Source organism: Chondrus crispus, genomic scaffold (genome assembly GCF_000350225.1).
Source record: "Chondrus crispus Stackhouse genomic scaffold, scaffold_217, whole genome shotgun sequence".
NCBI classification, from domain to species: domain Eukaryota; phylum Rhodophyta; class Florideophyceae; order Gigartinales; family Gigartinaceae; genus Chondrus; species Chondrus crispus.
The window spans coordinates 68,912-90,713 of record NW_005179093.1 but is presented as its reverse complement, the minus strand read 5'-3'; the positions used below and the strand labels follow the sequence as shown (position 1 = coordinate 90,713).

The following is a 21,802-nucleotide window of genomic DNA, read 5'->3' as shown; positions in this document are numbered from 1 at the left end:
CGCGGACAACGTTAATGTACAACCTAGAATTCCATTGAAAGAAGAGCAACTCAAACACGGATGTGTAGTAAATGAGTTCCTAGTTTAAGGTGGAGGGAAGTAAATACTGCATGACAACAGGGAGGGTACAGTAGTGTGAGAAGAAGAATTCATATTGTCTCGAGACGCTTCAAGGGAGGATCAACAGTGCAGGGTTTTTTGTTTTCCGAAGAAAAGAAACAACGTCACAGTGACGAATTGAATTTGTCTGTGATGCATGTCAGGACAGGCGGAAAACATGAGACGCGGGCGCAAGGCGGATACTATATTGAGTGGAAGGCAGTGGAAGAGCAGCGGCGCAGGGCCCCCTACCGGGGAACAAGGCACTCAATATGGGCTAATCCCATGGTGTCGAAAAGGGACAGAACTAGTTGAGAGTCTCAACTAGTTCTGTCCCTTTTCGACAAAATGATGCGTTAATGAGTCTCAACTTGAGACTCATTAACGCATCTTTTTGGACACGATTGCATTCTACTATTGTATTCGTGTACGCCAACGTGTTTAACAAGCATCGAGAGAGATTGAGAGAGGGGCTTTTTAAAGGGTGTGAGAAACGAAGTCGTTATAATCATTTTAGAGTGTGTGAGTGGGATTCATAGAGGGTATGAATCGTGTATTCTTTGGTTCAAGGCAAGAAAGAAACAAGGCTTGAAACGTTGTCCACAACGATTTTTCAGGAGACTTTCGGTGAATAAGGTGAGAAGAATGGAGATGGGAAGAAGGGAGAGTTGTTGGTGGTCCCACCATGACGTCTGCCCCGCGGCAACAACCGCATCCCAGGATCATCCCAGGATGCGGTTTGCCGCGGGGCAGACGTCATTTGCAATAAAAACGGGGCATCGAAGGGCAAGTTTGGCGTTGTTGTCAAGCAAATGGAAGGGCAGCAGAGGGGGTTGAAAAATGACCGCATGCAGCACAGTTGCATTGCTGTGATCTGGTGAGGTCATATGTTCACATATGGCGTGCAGTGCCTCAAGTGCAGGTCACATGACCTGCACTTGAGAGGCACTGCGCGCAACTGACTTTGCACAACGTGTTGGTGGATAAAAAGGCAGCGGTGCCCGTCGGCAAGGGCACAGTACCCCTTGGTACAATACGTATACAGTAATCTCTCTTTATAAGAATGAGGACGGGAAAGGACATTGCTATTCACGTAAAGAGAATATTCCTATGGCGGCAGTTATGACGCTTGTCCAGCAAGGTTACTGGCCCCTGAAAAGAAGGAATCAATTCTCGTCTGCTTCTGCGTTTGCACTTTGGCAGCTGAGAGATCTCTTTTGATGCACCGAAGGTAGCGTAGTACAGTAATCCCCGGTATAAGAATACAATCGGATTCAGAGGGCTGTATTCTAATACTGTAAGTGGTTTATTACTATGTTTGGGGACGTTATCATGTTTCTATTGCGCCTCCGGTGTACTGTACTGCCAAAGAATGTAGTAATTCGCGTCATCCATCCCATCGATCTTCTGCGATCTCAAACGTCCCTACAGCACCCGCAAAGGGCCGAGAGCAACACAACTAACACCAACTCGCGTTGCAGCAGCAACTTTGAAACTGCTCGAGTTTAATATTCTTATATCGGTTCTTTTTCGTGTATAGTGCAGTCGCGATAATTGGGACCTCGATAATTGGGACGTCGTGATAAACGGGACAGAAATCAGTCCACCGTCCTCGTTCCCTTCAAAATTTAATCAAATTCTACGGTTGTCCCAAATTTGATAATTGGGACTGATGTTTTGGATTCCATGGACCCTCTGGAGGGGGTTCTTCAATGTTCAGCAAAATCAAAGAGCACAGCACGGCAGCAGACTTGAACGTTTAGATCTGACTTGTTGCTCGATTCCCTCTCCTCTCCGCGAATCTCAGCTCATCCAGATACTGAACTGTCCTGAAAGCTGCAGTGCTATGAAGTACGCCACGCTTCACGAAGTGCAAAAGCGCTCCTTGCTTAACGAAGTTCTCCGCCGCAGTGAGAGTCATGAGAGTGCGACATGTCGTGTCATGGCGCTGTGGTGGCAGGAAACATTTTGCCTCTGCACGACCCCGGGCAAGTCAACGGTTGCTCGCGTCCTCAAACAAGCAAGAAAAATCACCACTCGGGAACCTCAACTAAGGGTGAGCAAATCAATTCGAATGAAGCGAGGTGCAAAACCGGAACTTGAGCGGGCACTCTTCTCCTGGATTTGTGATCAAGCATCCTTGCGAAAGATGATTAACGGTCCTTAAATAATTGCAAAGGCCAAGAAGCTCCAAGACCTGTGTAATGCAACGCTGCAGCCAAGCGAGAGAACGAAGCTAAACTTCAGCGCCGGGTGGGTGGCAAACTTCAAACGTCGTTGGAGTCTGCGTTCCTTCAAGACGCATGGAGAGGGCGGTGATGCGGATTTGGGTGCGGTCGACGATGCTCTTCCGGGACTGAAGGAGAAGATAAGACGGTACGATCGGAGAAATGTTTTCAATGCTGATGAGTGCGGCCTCTTCTACAAGCTTGCCCCCGACCGCACGGTTGCCATGCAACGCCCCCCTGGTCGCAAAAAGGCAAAGGACCGCATCACAGTGTTAGTGTGCGCAAGCGCGGATGGTTCAGAAAAGGTTGAACTTATGTTCATTGGAACCGCCTTGCGACCGAGACCATTAAAAAAAGTCTGGACAGGATGATGGGCTTGAATACCATGCCAATAAGAGGGCCTGGATGACGTCAGAAGTTTTCTACGAGTGGCTGAAACGGCTCGATGCACACTTCACTTCGCAAGGTCGAAAGATTCTTTTGCTTGTTGACAACTGCAGCGCTCACGGCACTTTAGAGACTGCACCTGCGCTACAGAATATTGAGCTGTGCTTCCTTCCCCCTAGTACAACGCCGAAATTACAACCATGTGACGCCGGAATTATAGCGTCAATGAAAGTACAGTATAGGAAGTACCAGATGGATCGGGCGTTGGATTTAGCGGAAGCAGAAACCATATCCAACATTTACAAAGTTGATATCCTAAGTGCCATGCTCTCATTCAACCGAATTTGGAGAGCAATGGATGCTGGCATTATCGCCAATTGCCGGCGACACACTGGGCCTATCGGCCCAATTGCAGAAATCAACGAAAGCGACTTACAGGATGAGGCAACGGAGTTTCAGAACGCTGTTGCGCAGCTGGTTCCACCTTCGGTTCGAATGGACATTGAAGATCTGCTCAACCCTATCGGTGAGGATGACTGCATTGCGGGAGTGTCTGACGAGCAACTTGTGGACCAGATTATAATCCAGTCAATTGTAAATGATTCAGAGGACATCGAGATTGACGTTGGTGAAGTGACGCCTCTTCCATCAATCAAGGAGCAATTACAGTCCGTTGTCATTTGCAAGCGTTTATGCGACGCGTATAACGTCATTGACGCGATTCGAAGCTCTGTCTCCGCTCTACAAGGGGAGGTGAGACGCCAAAGACAATAGAGAAAAGTTGCAAAGACGCGGGCACAGGCCAAAGAGCCAATCCTATGCGTAGAACAACTAGAGAATACAGTAATGGCAACGTGAGTGAGCAGAGATTTCCAAATCACGGCCATGGCCCGTATATTTTAACTCAACCGCTGATATCAAAATATCACAGAGAAAATGCACGTACCAAAAACATGCCAACGATGCAGAAATTGGAAATTACTACGGCGTCCTCGCGAAAAGACCGCGCTTTTGTGCAGTTGGAGGGTCTCCTCTAACCAAGCACCGACCCCCCACTCGTCATATACAGTATATTCTCCATCCAAGCTGTCCTCACCACACCACTACGATCCCCTTCCATCTCTTAACTCCAAATCCCTCCCCATTATGGCCTCACTTCCTCCCAACCACGCCGCCGCGGCATTCCAGCTCCTAGCTGACACGGCTATGGAGGGCGACAACGAAATTGCGCAATTCAGTCCGCATCGAAACTCAATGAGTTCCGATGACGACGCCGATTCCCTCTGCCTACTGTTCGACACATTCTACAACGAAGGTGGCGCAGAGGCCATCAGGAATATGACCAATTTTTTGCTTCGCAACTTCGAACTCCTGTGGAACCACGTTTCTGAATATGTCAACCAGACATACAATATCGGCCGAGGACAGAGGTCCAAAGTATCTGGCAAGGACGCTCTATTCAACACAATGACCCTGTTGAAGCACGGAGGACAATGGGATATGTTGGCCCGTGTCTTCGACATGAAAGAGCCGACGTTCGTGTAGTATAACGACCGGCGAGCGCGCGGGGAGGTTATTAACCGTGCGGCCGTGCACGGTGCACACGTGGGCGGGTGTGCCCACGTGTAGGGAGCGCGCGCGTTGACCAACCGGCCGTGGCGTGGCGCACGTGTACAGTAGCACACGTGTCGTCCGTGCGGTAGTCTACGCGTGTTACGTGTGCGCGTTAGCACACGTGTCGTCCGTGCGGTAGTTTGTAAGCAACACGCGTGTGCAGTAATGCACACGTGTAGTAGCAGCGTCCGTGCGGTAGTAGTAATTATGGCGCTAGCTTTTTAATTGTGTACAGTACCTGGCACGCACTAGGCGGCAGGTGCTGTACTACTGTACTAGGACAGGTGTCCGAGGCGTCCCTCTGCGGGGTTAAGACCTGACACCCGTCCCTACCGGTAAACTGGGGCAAGCTCGCCCCCGTCCCTTTTGCGCCTACGTACGTCCGTTTTCGGTTGTCTGTCGCGCGCGCTGGCTTCTAACCCGTTACCGGTCGCTCCTGTTCACGCACCACGGGGGGACTGCGCGTAACCGGCCAGTGAGCCACTCCCTTTTCGCGAGCTCGTCCGATCGGTTCAATTGGCGCGTCGCGTCCGCGCCGCGTGCTCCCTCGCTAAAGCCTCCGCCTCTCACCCAACCCAGGGAGGACAGGAGTTATCCCACAGTTCGAGCGCTTGGTCACACGGTTTGTTTCTTTAATTTCTCAATATTTGTTTGACTGCTTGGTAGACAAGGTCGGGGACCTCAACAAAATGTCCGATCTCCGCGATTCGCAGCAGATGTTCAAGTCTTTTCCGGAGGCTCGATACGCCACGGACGTGACGTTCCAACAGGCATTCAGACCCAGCTGTAGCCTCGAAGAAGGCAAGAGATATTTTAGGGGCAAACACAAATTATACGGATTCAAAGTTGAGGTTTCCGTACTGCCAAACGGTTTGGCTCTCGGCATGACCGCCCACTACCCGGGGTCAATTTCCGATTTTGAGATTCTACAGCGCAATCGTGACTGGCATTTGCCACAGTTGGCCAAAATTGGTTCTGAGAAAGATGTGGAAGACATAGGAACGCTGAGTGTCGAGCACCCTCAGATGTGGGCTGCACTCATGGACAAGGGCTACCAGGGCGTGGCCCAGTTTTTGCGAGGAGTGACCCCCCTGAAGATTCCGAGAAATGGAAGCCTTTCTCTCAGCAATGAGAGATACAACCGCAAGCTGTCGAGTGACCGGATTTTCGTAGAGAATTTTTTCGGGAGACTTTGTGGGCTTTAGATCCTCTTGTCACGAAAGTGGAGGTTGGGAGAGGCTATCTATGACCACTATTTTCGTCTCGGTGTTGCGTTAACCAATTGTCACATTAAGTGGCAGTCTCTTCGCGCTCCCGACCACGAGAGGTTTACTCGCATGCGTAATCGCATGCACCAGATTGCAGAAACTGCAATTGATAAAAGGAGAAGGGTCCTGCAGAGGTACAGAGAGAAGCGCAGGCAACTTGTGAATCATCGCTTTCGTTTTACGCAATATGATTTGCAGATCCCTGATTTTGAATAAAAAATTTCCAGATACGGGTCAATTGATTTGTTTGTGTGACTGTCTGAGGCTGTACAGTAGGTCTTGAGAGTGTTCACAGTCCACCGCATCATAGATGATGTGCCCAGTGGAATACACACTATCTACAAAATCATGCTTTCAGACCAAAATGAATGAAATGGCGTCGCATTTACGGCATAACCTCATAAATCATCACTAACTGCCGAGGTCGGCCTCCACTACAGTGATCCTTTTAGTTCCTGTGATATGCAACTGACGCGCATTTACTCCGCTTCCTCGTCAGGCATATATGGGTTTTATGGTGAAACGGATTGGCCGGGTTTTGTGCCTTGAGTTTTGAAAATGGGCGGGAAGAGAATTCAATCAAGCGCATTGTTGTATGCTGTCCAAGCCGTGGTCATTGACAGTCGCAGCAGTAAGTATCTATTTTCAGAATTTACAGCGCTGTCAACAGATTACGGACAATATTATATGTTCGTCAATCTTTAATGTAATGATCCTTGTTCTCAGTAATTGATTAATAATTGTGGAGGTGCTTCGCGCTCCACAGGTACAGTAAGGGCACAGCGGAGAACACATAATCACTGTGCAAATCGACCATGCCTACTAGAAAGGTCAAGTAGTGAAGCAAATGATATGATTATTCGGTTTTCTCCCAGTATCCCATAGGTTGTTCGGCGTCCCTGTAGCAGGAGGGATCATTTCGGGGTGACCAGCCTTCCTCGAGATGAACGCCAAATCTCGCATTCACCGGCTATGTCAGTCGTTGATCTACTTGTGCTGCGAAACAGTCAACGTTGGATGCGTGAATCAATAAATGAACCTGCGAGGGGCACACGTGTCGTTACACGTGTTCAGGCGAGCTCTCGAAAATTGGGACGTCGTGATAATTGGGACAGAAATCAATCCACCGTACAGTCCCAATTATCGCGATTGCACTGTACAGTACATGGCTGGGATGACCGAAAATGGCAGGTGTAAGCTTCGTTGTTCGCAATGTCGTATTCTTGTATGCTAAAAGAATATTCTTTTGCGGGTCATTCTTTTAAAGAGAGCCTACTGTATATGCAGTGATACACAGTGCGCAGTACGGTGTACCTTTTTAGGATACAGTAAGGGTTTGCCCTTCGTCCTGCATGCGAAGATGGAATAACAGTGGGGGAAGGTGTTTTGCGACGGGAGTGTATCTCTTCGAGTCGATGAGCAGTTTGGTGAGCAGCTTGGTGAGCAATTTGGTAGAGCAGCTTGGTGAGCAGTTGCAACTGCCTGCGATGCCAAGCAGGCATGGAGCGGCTCAGAGCGGCTCCATCTGCGGCCGCTCAACGGGGCATACAAACGAGAAGATGCCTCAAACTGTAAATGCGGCTGGCCACGACTCGCTGCCCATCCATGCCTCTCACGAATGTCGGGCGTTTGAAAAGCGGGCTTCTCCGTGCGGGGCACACAACGGCACACGAGGGGACGTACTTTCAGGAAGTGGCATTTTTGTTGCTGTCGATGAGTGAATTTATTTCAGTTTCTCGCACTGTACACGTCCTCTTCTTTATCTTTGTCACAGGGTATCACAGGGGCATATGACAAGAGCCGCGTGAGTTGTCCCGCGCCCATTCGCCGCCGGCGAACCCGGACCGCTCCTCGGCTTGTGATGCAAAGAACACCGAGGCGAGCTCTGAAGGAGGCGTTAATACGTGCGTGTCTGACGTGCCCTAAAGGCACGCCCTTATCTACTGCGCCGTCTTAGCCCTGGAGGGGCTCCAGGCCACCCTACAGGGCCCCTCCAGGCCCTCCATCCTCCCTCCACCCTCCGTTCCATCCAGATAGGACAACACAGTAGATAAGGCACAGCCACATAGGGTACGACGTATCAGCACATAAAGTCACCGCAGGCCGCCGCTCTCCCCCACGGGAGACGGGTTGACAGAGGGAACCGCCCGGATGGCGGCCGGCGCAAGCCCGCCATGCACCATTAATATTACGCCAAGTACTCCATCCCGTCGGGATCCCGTGCGCCCGGCGCGCGCCAAAATGACGCCCCCATACAAGTTGTAGGAGCAGCGCTCTCTCTCCACTTCACGCGCGTGCCCATAATGTGGCCGCCCCTCCTCCGCCGGCGCGTGTAAACCGCCCCGCAACCCTCCGCCGTCATTGGCCGCCGCACACCCTGCCCGCCTCGCCTGCGCCATGTGTAGCAATGCCGCGCTCAACGAAACCCCTGCGCGCGCATCCACGTCGGCACCGCGCCCCACCCGCCGAGCTCCTCCATTCCCGCTGCCCGCCCTTGCAATGCAACACGCTCCGCCTCACTGCTCCTAGGAGCAATGCATACTTCATCTGTCGCGCAGCCATGGCCCCTCCCCGGCCCGCGCCTCCCAATTCCCGCCTCGCACACGCCCCGACTCTTCGTCCGCTATGCGCTTCGCCATCGCCGCCCTGGCCCTCCTCGCCGTCGCCCACGCGTCCTACGTCCCGGATATTCCCAATGTCGCGCCCTCCCCGCCGCCCTCCCCGCCGCCCTCCCCGACGCCCTCGCCTCCGCCCTCGCCTCCACCCTCAGCTGCCCCCTCACCTCCGCCCTCACCTCCGCCCTCACCTCCACCCTCACCTCCGCCATCACCTCCGCCACCACCTCCCCCGTCGCCAACTGCCCTTCCCGCCGCAAGCGTGAGTAGCCCTTCCGCGAAGCCCCCACCCGCCGGGGCCGGCCCAGGGATCGTCCCCACCGCAACCCGTGGCCCTGATCGCCGTCCCAGGCCTTCGCGCCGTCCCGGGCGGCCTTCGCGCAGTCCCAGGCCTCCGCCAGGTCCCGGGCCTCCGCCTGGAGGCATCAGGCCTTCAGGCGACGGGCCTCCAAGCCAAGATGGCCCTCCAGTCGAAGAAGACTCTGGAAGCGAAGACGGGTCTCCCGACGGCTGCCCCACCTGCTCCACCCAAGTTCTGCAGCCAAGCGCCCAAGCAGGGCTCATAGGCGAGGCCTCGCCAGAAACCGACGCCCCCCCTGCCGGCTCCGGGGAAACCGGCGGCGTCCCCGCCGACACCCCGGAAACCTCCTCCGAGAGCCTCGATCCCCAGGGCAACTCCCCCCAGGGCATCTCCGCCGAGGACCCCGTTACGACCTCCGATCCGGAGCCGGCCTTCGGTGACGACTCCGTAGAAGAGCAAAGCCCCCGGCCCGAACCCGCGCAACCAGCTGTCGACGGGGAGCCTACAGCCGGCGAAATGCTTCCCAGCCCGTCCGTCGTCGTCGAGCCAGACTCTGCCGAGCTTGACGAAGAAGGTACTGCAAAGCTCTGCGTCCGCGACGTCGCCCAGCCCCGCCCCGCGCTGGGAAACTCCGCCTCCCGTTACGCATTCGCCGTCTTTGCCAGTGCGGCCAGTGTCGCGCTCGCCAACATTCTGTACAACATCGCCTCCAGCTGGGAGACCAGCAGATCCCATCTCACCCTGCGCTTGGCATGCATCGTCCTGGCGAGGCTGTGCATCATCTTCGCCGTCAAACTCTCCCTGGCCCTCGTCGCCGTCACGGTGCAGGTGCCCGGCGACGACAACGGTGCAGATGTCGGCGGCGCGTATCTGACCTGGGCGACCGCGGTCCTGTCGAGCCTGTACCATGAGAGCTTGCTCATGACCTGCATCGCGACCGGGTATGTCGTCAAGACGAAAACCTGGTACCCCAACTTGCGCATCTATCTCAGCCCGTGGTATAGGCGCGAGCACAGTGGCGCGGCCGAGACGTTCGAGCTCCACCAGATGGAAGAGTCGCATGACTCTACCCCGGCGGAGCTGGTGCAGATGAGGTATCGATCGCTCTCGCTGTGTCAGCGCATCAAGGGCGGGAGGATTGACAGACATCTTTTGATCTTGTCCGCCATCTTGTATATTGCGATGGAGCTGGTCACGCTTATTATTTCCCTGCTGAAGCTGCTCCAGGATTTGTCCACTGTGTCCCCGATGGAAAGCGTTTTTGTTGACGTCAATGATTCTATTGAGGCGAGGAATTGCCCGATTCGCGTCTCGGATGTAGCGAGTGAGTATTTGCTGCACTTCCGACTTCCGTACTGTTGAAGCATGCGGTGACTTTTGCCTTGGGAGAATTTGCGATACTGACCGAGTTGTTTCATCTCATTTTCTCTTCTTGCCGTGCAGTCTGTTTTGGGGCTGCGGCGGTGCAGGGAATATATCATTTAACTAGACAGCATTCTCTAGTGCCGTTACTTGCATTGATAAGCGAGGTCAGATTGACGAAGAGGAAGAATCCACGCCGAATTGTTCAAATTCTGCGATTTGTCACTGTGGGAATATTGATATTGTGGGTGACATCTTGGTTGTGCCTGCCTTTGTTGAAAAACAAGATGGAACCGCTGTTTCTATTCGGGGATCTCAGCCTCTTTTGGTATGTGATGATAGCGCCGCCGACATACAGTTCGTCGAGCTTCGCCGTCATCGCCGTCTTCTCTATCCTAATAGCTTCATTAGGAGTTTTTTTGATCTTCCGCCTAGGAAGAGACTCCGCACGAGTTCACGAGCATTGATCACTTTGTTGACTTTGCTCCAATATTTATTGCTATTTAAAAATGTAGAGATTTCGCTACCTGAAGTTTACGACCCGAAAGCGTTTTGACGAACAGCTTCGCGTCAATTTGTATATACTGTATCTGAAGCCCGTGCACTGCCAGAATACGTTGCCTGTGGAAGTGACTTTTACACTACAGCGTTGCGGTAAGACATGCAACTCTTCGCTTCCTTTTTTCGCGAGAAACATACGGCTGAGAAGTGAAGAAAGGATGGCATGCGACGTATGTACTACACCACATATCGACTGTATATATTGTAGGTTACCGTAACGAGAAGAGGCCTACACTTCATGTTTCAAGCACACACACACACACACACGCACACACACATGGCGACGGCGAATTCGCCATCCCCCCGCTCCCCTCGCCCGCCGCACCCGCTCCGCGCCGCCGTCCTCGCGCCATGCGCGGACGCGTACGGCGGAAGCAGCTTGAGCGCGTCGCTCGAAAATTCGCGTGCGACATCGCTTGAAAATCCGTGCGCGACACAGTCGCCGCGTACGCCTACGCCTGCGACACTGCCGCCGCATACGCCTGCGACATCACCGTTGCCTCCCTGCCCCGCTCAACCCGCCCATTTCTCCCCCGCCCAGGTCCCCCCGCCCCCGCGTCCCTGGGTGACCGTCGCCGCCGCTCGGCAGCCCCGTTCCAACCAATGGTGCGCGGATACCCCTTTGGACACTATCCATGGATAGATAAATGCTATCCCTGGGTCATTTTGGACTCGAGCGGTTTTAGGATATCCGCGATATTACAATTTCGAAAATGGATATGGTTTCCCAAAAACCCGTTGATCGCATAGCACGTAAAGCGGTTTCCCGGATTATCCGTATTGACAGATTTTTGAAACACGGTTTGTCGGATTATCCGCCCAAACCCCAAAAACCGCACACGGATATCCACGAAAACAGTCAAAACTAATAATATACAGGGAGCGGTGCGCGAGTGGAGGCATTACCGACGCCACAGGAAGGGGTTCCCTAATCACCTCATCAGAGACCATAGAAACGAGCACAAACGTTTCTTCGGAGGCTCCTCCTGGCCATGACGCATTATTTGCGAATGCAACTGCATGGCTCGACGGATCTGCTGACATAAAGAAAGCACCAATCTGGGCCTTTTACGATACGGCGGTGGACATGACTGCAGATTCTGTCGCATTGTGCTGCTCCCTATGCAAAACGAAGATGGCGTATAAAAGGAAGAATGGAAGTTCCTCTCTTATCAATCACGTTAATGTAAAGCACAAATCCCTTTATGTGGTATATGTCGCTAATCTGCATGGAAACAATGCGAACCGTCCGAAGAAGAAGAGGAAGATAAGAAATCATCGAATTCATTTCAAAACTACTCCTTATGCAGTAACAAGTGATATGCAGAAGAATCTGATCCGCAACATGATATTAGTTTGCTGTAAGTCTCTCCGACCGTCTTCAGGAGTTGACTGTGTGTGGATGAGGAAGCTTTTGGGTGACATTGATCCTCGTCTTTCTTTCCCTTCCCGTAAAAAGTTTACAGAGGTCATGCTCCCGGCCTTGGCCAAGCAGACTAAAGATTCTGTAGTCGCCCACCTCAGGAGTGCAAGATTTGTTTCCATTTCTTTTGACGTCTGGATGACCCGCGGCTGCCAAGACATTTTCTCGGTTATCGCCTATTGGATTGATGATTCTTTACAGCGACGTACTCGCTACCTGCGAATGATCAAGATGGATTCGACTTCTGGATCTCAGATAGCCCTGCATCTCACGGATGTTCTCGACGAGTTCAACATCAAAGAAAAGATTGTGGCATACGTACCGGATGGTGGAGCTAACTTGAATACATGTCCACGAGAACTGCAAGGGATCGTTTTTTGTGGAGCCCTCGACATATACTGTGTCTATAAGGGTGATTATTGGGCACACATCATCAGTTCAATATGCCGTCGAGCTCTATCAGAAGACCAATGCAGTAATTTCGATGTCTTCAATCTGATACAAGTCCAAAAGAAACTACAGCTCGCTATTTTATGGACAAAGAAGACTGGCAAAGAAAATGAGATGTGGCATGCAGCCTGTCGAAAGATAGGTCTTCGCCCTGTTCAGCTCTATACTCCGGTTAAGACACGCTTCGGTTCTGTATTTATTATGTTTAGCCAAATGCTTGCATATCGTGAAGCAGTGCATGCCTGCTATGCCGATCCCAATAATTACAGCAACAGCCACCGAGACCCATCAAACGCAGATTGGGCAGTTGTGAAGGCGGCGACGGAGCACATGGGGCCTATCATAAAGGCATGTGTACAAAACCAAAGATCACGGAAATAGGGTTTGTCCGACGCAATTGCCCTTTGCTTTACACTTCTAGATTCATACAAAGTTAATTACACGGAGGGTGCTGGAGTTACGTTGCAACAGGAGGAGAAGTCAGTGTTGGAGGGTGAGCTGCACACATGGGCAAAGAGAGTTAGTGAGGATGTTTCGAAGACTTTGAAGAAATACCTCCGAGCCTTTTTCGAGGAGGATCGTATCTTGCAGAATTGTTTATCTCGTGGGCACTCTATGATAGCATTAATGCTCGAACCTCGATTCAAGTGTCTGAAAATTCTTCTCTCGAGCATGATTGTTGCACTGGAAAAGCGTTGATCGCTACGTACGACGTTACCATTGTAGATTACTTAGTCGCGATCTTTAATGAGGAGACGAAGTCGAGAGGGAGTGAGCTCGACGTTCCTGATGCCGACGGGACTGAAGGTACGGATTCTATCAACCCTTTTTTCAACGCAAGTGGAGTAGACAAGCGCGATGAAGACGTCAAGAAAATGATGAAGTCTGAACTAATGCGATTTAGGACAGACAAATACGATGGGAATAATTCGTTCGGGGATGCCATGGGATGGTTTGGTGGGAAGAGGGACATTTATTCCCATGTATTTATTTTGGCAACCGCGTTTTTTGCTATTCCGGGATCGCAGGTGGACAACGAACGTTCCTTCTCTGTTGCTGGCATTATAGCAGACCAACGGAGATCGCGTATCAAGACGGAAAATCTAGATAATGTCATGCAGATACATGAGAACTACGAGTTACATATGCATACTGAACCATCCTCAACCTTCACACGAACCTCTACTTTACCAGAACTCGCTAATGCAGAGGCAAATATGGAGGGGGAAGTGTCTGAAGTTGAGTCGGATTGATGCTCGAATAAAAGTCTTACACGCATCAAACTTTATCTCGACATGATTTGTCTGCAGCGAGTGGCACACGGGCGGAGGCACATAGCTTCCTTGTTTAAGGGGTAGGGCTTCGAGGAGGAGCGCCGCGGCGAGGCCCGGCTCGCCATCAAGGCCCGCAACGACAAGAACATCAACGTCGCCAAGGCCCACATGCCCAACGCCACCCGCCTCAAGCAGAAGATCGCAAGCTACGAGACGAGGGTCGTCGTCAAACAGAGCCAGCTCGACGCCCTAGAGGACGCCAGCTTTAACGTCGGCAACGAGAAGCAGATGAAGGCCTTTAAAGACGATATCCAGAGCCTGCAGCAGGACCCCGAAGAGATCAACGAGACCTTGCAGGGCATCTGAGTCCCCTCCCAACCCCCACTCCCTTTTCATCTCCCCCTTCCTTTCCCTTTCCTCCTACACCCCACCGCCGCAGTCTACCTTGTTTTTTGAGCACCCAGTCCGCGCAGGCCCCCCTGCGCCGGCCCGCTGCCCTCTACCTTGCAGTAGCTCTTTTTCCCACCCCTTTGCGCTGTCCCGTTCCCATCCATCCCTTTTCCATCCAGACTGGAATGGGGAGGCGACAATGAGCCCAATTCTCTGTAGGTACGAGACAATCTTGACAGGATTGCCCTCAATAAATTCGCCGTTGACCTGCGCGTCCCTAACCTGGAGAGCATCGATTTTGCGTGAATTGACTCCATCCACGAAATGATGGGCGAGTGGTCTTCCATCCGATAGAGGACCACTCGCTCATCATTGCTTGCCGCCGTTTCGACGAGACGCGTGGCCACGCCGCGGACGACGAGCTCGTCCCCTCGGGGACTTCCTCTTCTACAGCTTCATCCCGCACTCCGACGACCCAGGCTTCCCGCTACTGCACATGACTTTGTGCGAAAAGCCCCCCATGTACCAGTTATGCCGCATCCGCGGTATCAAGTCCTGTGAGTTCCCCGCATCGTTAAAGTGGCGCCCCCCGACCAAAAGCGCCGTCCTCGTCCCGCTGACCCACTCCCCGTTCGCAAATATCACAGATAAGACCCTGCGCATCCGACCGCCCGCACCAGACGGACGCACAGGGCAGTTGTTGGCCGCGCGGCGAGTTGAGTCAAAAAGAGATAACACCTGGCTTCAGGCTCATACGGGGGTGTGCCGAATTTGTCTTAGGTGGCTTTTACACCTAGTTTCGTCTGTCATTTGCGCAGATCGACGATGGGATGGAGAAGGGGCGTCAGCTGCGAGGTCGACGTGGACTTCTGGCGCGGAGGGAGGCTGGGAAAGTTGAAGAAGGAATCGAGGTGAACGGGCGCTATGGGCAAGGAGAGCCCCATAGAGGGAGGGAGGGGACGAAGGGGACGGAGGTGGGGGCGAAAGGAGTGCGCGCTCGTGGGGGAGGCGAGGAGGGTGGAGGGCATCTGTATAGGTTTTGATTGTGGGTGGGGGGCGGCTGTGAAGGGTCGGGAGAGGTGAATTGGAAGGGGCAATTGTGTGAGGAGTAACAACGAGGGGACCCGAGATTCGAGGCTTCAACGGCGTGGCATGGTGGGGCGATGTCTTAGCAGGCGGAATTGTTCTGCACTCGTGGTAGGAGGAGGGCGGCGAACTTGGGCCTCTGCTGACAGAGAAGGTGGCCCTGGTTGGACAGGGCGCGGCACGTCCACAGTCGAAAACAATCGGCGCCGACGTGCTGACTGTGTGCTATAACAGCATTGTTTGTAACAAATAATATGATAAATACAGCAGCAGATTGGATACGATTACCAGGTATTCCCGCCCTACAATCCGTGGGACACCCGCCTGAAATGGAAGTATACGGTTGGGATATCCGTTGTTGTAAATATAATACACGGATTTTAAAAAGAAAACCGTAATAATGTTTTAGAAAGCACGGATTATGGATATTATCCGTATACATCTATAACGAATCCGTAAACCGCGGATAAATCCGTGGTGTTGTCTCAAAGCACGGTTCGGGATTTACGGTTATCCGTATCCGTCCTATCCGCGGATATCCTCGGCTTTATGGATATCACACCTTCCTTCATGCAAATACACGCGCCGCTATGCCTTCCACTCCCCCACAACTGCCTGCCCCATCTTCCACGTCTCCATTTATCCCACCTGCCACTCTTCATTTGCCAAGTGTCCACACACGCCCCGGCACCTCCGTCCCTACACTCGCTGTCGCTCGCGTCGCACTCGCTGCACCCACGTCAGTTCCACGAGCTACACTCGCTGAAGCCCGCACTCTTGTCTGCACTGTCGGCAATCCGATCCGCCTGGACCCCCGCACTGGCGAGCCCGTCGCTCCGCCCCCCGCTGTCACTGCGTATGCATTTGCTCCAGATTCTCACTCCGCCGCATTCCCGTCCTTCGACGCAGCGCAATCCGCACTCCGACGCGGTGCGCAGCTCGCTGGACTCATGCTCCCCTCCCATGTCCTCATCCCTAGCGTCGCACGATGGACATATGTCTACTTTCTCGCCGCAGCCACCCCTGTCGTTGCCCGAATCTTCGCTCACGCTAAGCTAATCTACGAGGACCTCGCCATCCAAACTACTCCCATCTCTGACACAGCATGCGCCATTGACCCCTCCGCCGCCGCAGGCGTGGCGTGCCGTCTCACCCGCGAGGCTCGCCGCCTTCTCAACCGTCGCACCCCTACAGCGGTGCTCATGCCAGTCCGCGTTGCCCTTGCAATGTCCCTTCAGGCTCACGCTCACACTATTACCCAAGGCCTCACACGCACACCCTTCGATGCCCCGGCCGCAATCCCGCTCACTAATGCTTTGCCGTCCTCTGCTGTCGCTCCGCTCCCCCATCCTCAACACGCAGCAAGCTCCCAACCGCTGCCCATGCCCCCCAACATGCCGCACTGCCCCGTCCTGCTCCCGCATTCCCGAGTCAGGCCCCTGCCTCCAATGACCCTGAAGCCGCGTTGCCCCCTCCGCCCTCGCCGGTTCAAACACCTCCCCCTCTCCTTGGTGCGCGCCCTCCCTCCCACATTGCGTCTTCTGATCTCAGCCCCCCCCATCGTTCCCGACTCCGTGCGCCTCTTCCGCTTCTCTGTCACCCCCGCATATCCTACGCAAACGTCCACTTTCCTTCTCCGCCAAGCTCCCCCCGCCTCACCGCCCTCGCCGCAGCCCTAACTCCGCACGATCGGGTCTAGCTCCCGGGAGTTAGGGAATGCGTGGCCACGCATTCCCTAACGCAGTGAGCCCTCCAATCCACTCCTCAGCCGCGAGTCTGTCGTCTTCGGCCTCCCCCCCCCTTTGCCCCCCACACCGAGCCTTCCGGTCCCTCGCCCTCCCTTCTATCTGTCCAAGAACTTCTCCTCAACCCGCTTCGTACATCCCAAATCTGCTCAGCTGTCCACGCTCCGTGCCTCCACAGCTTTACTCTTTTACTAATCAAGCAATTCGGGGCTGCCGCGGCCACAATTCACCCTCACGAGACCCACCGCGCCTTTCTCCGCTTACAATTATTGCCCACTGCAGTCCTTCGTCGCTCGTTCCGCCGCGAGCGTGGCTGGCGCACAAGGAAAGGACAGCACTATGCGCTACGCGACCGAATTCGCCGCGCGATGTCCGGCCTCCAGTGGTCTCAGCTATGGCAAGAAGCACTCGCTGCTCGACAAGCTGAACTAGACTGGCACGTGCGACATAGACCACACCAGCGCTCCGACTCATGTCGTCGCCGTATCAGCCGGGCCATGGGAATGGCATCCGACGCTCAGTACGGACGAGCCATGTGTGCCTTGACAGACAAACCGCTGCCCGACCTCCAGGAGGAAAGTACGCGCACAGCCCTTGCCGCCCTTCATCCCACTCCCGCCGTCCCCACACAAGCTCTCACGCCAACAGACCTCCCCCTACCCCCTGACATCAGCGAGGGCCAAGTCCTCCGCGCTGCTCGGTCACTTAACCCGACGTCCGCCGCCTGTCCCGACCATTTTTCCCCCGCCTGCTGCAACTCCTCGCCTGCACCTCGATCACCCCTGAGGCTGGCATATCAGGACTCTCCGTCCTCACTCGACTCGTGCAGCACCTCGCCCGCGGCGATGTCCCCGATTGCACAGCCCCTCTCCTGGCTGCTTCAACCCTGATTCCTTTGCAACCACGCCCCGGAAAGCTTCGCCCCATTGCCGTAAGGCAGGCACTCCGGCGTCTGGTAACTAAGGTCCTCCTCCCGGCCGCGATTGATGATACGCGAGACTGTGTGGCCCCCGAGCAGCTTGCCAATGGCGTCCCGTCCGGCATGGAAGCCATTCTCCACGACTCCCGAATGCTCCTCACGCGCCATGGTCGCAACGCGAACTACGTGCTCGTCTCCGTAGACGCGAGAAATGCGTTCAACACATTCAGTCACCAGTCTATGCTCGATCGTCTGACAATGGAAACGCCCAGCCTGGCCCATTTCCTCAACCTGGTCTATGGACGCCCAGTACCTGACCTTGTGTTGCCAGCCTGTCCTCGCGTTCTTCTTAAAAGTCGGGAGGGAACGCAGCAGGGAGACCCCGCTGGCATGCTAATGTTTTCCCTAGCGCTCCAACCACTCGTCCGCCAAATCACCCGGGACTGTAACCTGCTCCTAAATCGCTGGTACGCCGATGACGGGACACTCATCGGGACCATACAAGAAGTGACAAAAGCGCTTCGCCTCCTCCAAACGCTGGGCCCCCCCATGGGATTTACCATGAACATTGCGAAATGCCGCACGTACTGGCCAACGTCAGACCCCTCGCTTCTTGAACCCCTCACTGCTTTGTTTCCCATGCACGTTTCACAGGAGGGCGGACTTGCTCTCCTTGGTGCCCCGTCGGGCACGGAAAAATTTGTCAAGTCATACTTGGCACAAAAAATTGAGGCAGTACCGGCCTCCCTCACCCTCCTCGACAGTATCCCCGATGCCCGAATTCGCTTCCATTTGCATTGCGTTTCGGGATCAGTGTGCCGCGTTGAACACGTGTTCCGCCTAACTCCGCCTCTCCTATCGCTCTCAGCCGCCATACAGTTCGATGAGAATCAACAAGCTGCCTACTCCCGCTTTAATGATATTTCGCTACCTCCGTCCATTTCTTCTCAGATTGCTCTCCCGTTTCGTTTAGGCGGTCATGGTTTCACCCCTCTGGCTCCCTTTGTACACGCCTCTCGTGCAGCCAGCTTAATTGGAGCTGCAGCCGTCCGAATTGGAGGTCCAAGTAACCCTACTGTGCCCTTCTACCGCCAAATGGCACGCAAGCATCTCGCACATGTCCTTCTCTCCCTGAACCCTGAAGTTCGCACAAAAGGGATCCTCGCCACGCATTCCGACCTAGGGCCTTTCGAACCGCATGCGTTATTAGAGCGACCTGAACGAGTACACTTTACATTATTTCAGGCACTCCACGGAGCGTTTGCGCGCATGTATTGGGAGAAGCGAGAATGGGACAGACAACCTAATCCGACGAATCATACTGCAGCATCCGTCCGCCGCCGCGCCCGTTACAACTCACTCCTCTCCCCTGGTGCCGCGTCGTTCCTTTGCGCGCACCCGTCTCTCACATCCAGAGTGTCCAGCCGCATGCACTACGAGGTCATATTTTCAATATCTGAAATGATTTTTTAGAATGGCCCGGTAGATTTAGTGGTTCGAATGTTTTAGATTTTTTGGCGCGCGCGCAGCACACTTTTCTGATCGTATCAAACCTACCGCTGGTCTAGCTTGATGAGCCATTTTTAATGTAAAATATAGTATAGGACGGATATCTGTTAGTTTCTACTAGATCCAGGCTGATATTGTACTGGTGCGCACCAACACTTTGAAGCTGCATAGTGTGGCCATCCACGTCTGGAAAATGGGAAGGAGCTTAGTTCATTGCTCGAGATCGCTTCAGTGTAAATGTACCGCAGCGTCGTTTAATAGTAGCCTTAAACTACATTACTATACATTACCGCCAGCGGTGTTGGGTGAACCCGACACATCCTGTTGACCAACAGTTCCCGGGTGCACCGGACTGACAATTTCGTTCATCGCATCTTCGTTCAGCTCTCGACGCGCGTCCGCGCAATGCGAGTCCCCCACAAACATCACATATGGCATCACGACTGCCAGCTGCCCTGGAACACGAACATGCCTTTTCCTGTCCCTCTTAGACCAGTGCCCGGAAACCTCTTGCGCTCTCCGCCACACCAAATGAAAAGCCCGACTGGGCAGAAGAACTGCGCTTGACACATTTGGGTCTTCCACTATGGACGGCCTCCGCCTAGTACAACGCAGGCCTGCATCGAAGGTCTTGCTTTCCGAGTCCCATATGCGGTTGTTCCTGAACAACACAAGCTCTCCGCTCCCGGGGTTAGCAACATCCCTTTCGAAGGTGTTTCCGCAACTGTGCCCTACAAAAACTGCAGCGGGGGCCCCGACATCGCTCGAATATACATACGTACCCATCAACCTCAACATTCCGACCCCCGCACTGCCCTCCTGCTTCAACATCGCGAGGCGGTCCGCCTTATGGTATAATCCCAGAAATGAACAAAGCCCTGCCATGCGATTGAACAGTATGTAGAATGTCTGCGATGTCCCGGCCGGGCCCTGTGTCTCTGCATACTCAGGATAGAACACCAGACGCAATGTCGAGTCCTCGACCATGCAGCCGTATAGATTCCTCGCTATCAACTCAAAATCTGCCAGCTCGCAATCTGCAACGACCCGAATGAAGCTCTGCGTCATACCCCCTAAGGTCCCTATATTCATTTTGTCGGCCGACGTTTGTTCAATATGACTTGACGGCTTACGCAGCGACTTCTGCACTGCGACTTCCAGGCGGTGGCGCAGAAAGTTCACTATCTTCAGCACGGACTCATCCCTTGTCGACGACAGCCCCTCCGATATCCGACAACTGTTTAGCTCGACCTTCCGATTTAGCATGTCTACTTGGCCAAGTACTTGTGCATGGCTTTTCCTCAGTCGATCAACGATATCCGCGAGTTCTTTCATCCGGTACTGGTCAACAACTCTCCGCCTCTTACTGTTTTTGCAATATCATCTCCAGTCCAGTCTCTATCCGCTTCATCCATCCCGTCATGAGCCTGTGGAATAACTGGCGTCCGCCATGTCAGTACCGGATTGTTATTCTCGTCTCCATCCAGCTCCACGCGTCTCAATAAACGGCCAACAACGAATTCCACTTGATGAATATGATCACCGTATGCAGCCTTCTCCTCGTATTCCAAAGTAGCTGTCGCCAACACCTGAACCTTATCGTTCGCGGCCGTGGCGGGAGCATCCTCAATATCCGTTACTTGCGCGCTGCACCACGTTGCTTCGTCGTCATCGTCTTCCAACATCCATAGAACCTCGACGAAATCATTCGGTAGAGGCAGCGCTTCTCTTTCTCGGCATGCCCGAAGGCGTTGCATTCCTCTGTCAAGGCGGACGCCACTTATCTTGTCGAAGATACGCGATAGGTGATCTCTGAGATGGTTCGGACGGGAAATAGCCTTGTCGTGTGGCGAGCGCGGATTCGGTCTGGACATACCCCAGATATCCGCAATCCAAGCATTCTCCGGGGAGATTTTTATTGTCCAACGACTCATTCAAGCACCCCCGAACAGGAATTCTCTAACAAAATGGAAGAGTCGTGGCCACTCACAGTACGTTTGTGGGCGTTTTCACATTGATATTCACCAATACTGTAATGGGTGGCCTTTAGGCCGGCCGGCCAACTTTTTCACATGCTGTTATAGCTGCAGGTTCTTCGTATCCAGAAATTGAGGAACACCGCCCCTTTTTCCCAATGTCGAATACACGGGCCGCCAAGAAACGTGCTATACCCGAAGCAGCCAATGCCTCACCAGGCTCTAAGAAGATGCGTCGCAACAGTTCGGAGGTTCGTCGCCGGCCAAACGTTTCTCCGCCCAAAACAAGGGCTATTCTCTCGCAGTTGACCCCTCGAAACAGCCGTAGAAGATCCCCCCGTAACCGGGCGTTAGCCCGGAAGTCTCGGGGAGCGGCTGCTTCGGAACCCAACGCAACGCAGGGCCATGAGCGCCCAGTCACGACTGTGAGATCTTCAAGGCGGGTGCTTCATTTGCAGAATGAGGAAATGGTACCTAGACAAGCGCGAGTGCACCCAATTACCCCAGAAATCACACCAGTCAAAAACCTAATTCCCCGTCCGGGGCAAGAGGATACATTAGAACCATCACCCCGACGTTCACCCAGAACAAAAAC

At 53.7% G+C, this 21,802-nt stretch overlaps 1 protein-coding gene across 1 annotated transcript; it reads left to right on the top strand.

Annotated features, from left to right (window-relative positions):
- Positions 1-9,028: 9,028 nt before the first annotated feature.
- On the top strand, positions 9,029-10,653 carry CHC_T00004173001 (hypothetical protein). Its single transcript, XM_005715470.1, has 4 exons — positions 9,029-9,049; positions 9,122-9,840; positions 10,016-10,385; positions 10,471-10,653. Exons 1-4 carry the CDS (start codon positions 9,029-9,031, stop codon positions 10,651-10,653), a joined length of 1,293 nt encoding a protein of 430 aa, XP_005715527.1.
- The last annotated feature ends 11,149 nt before the right edge of the window (positions 10,654-21,802 follow it).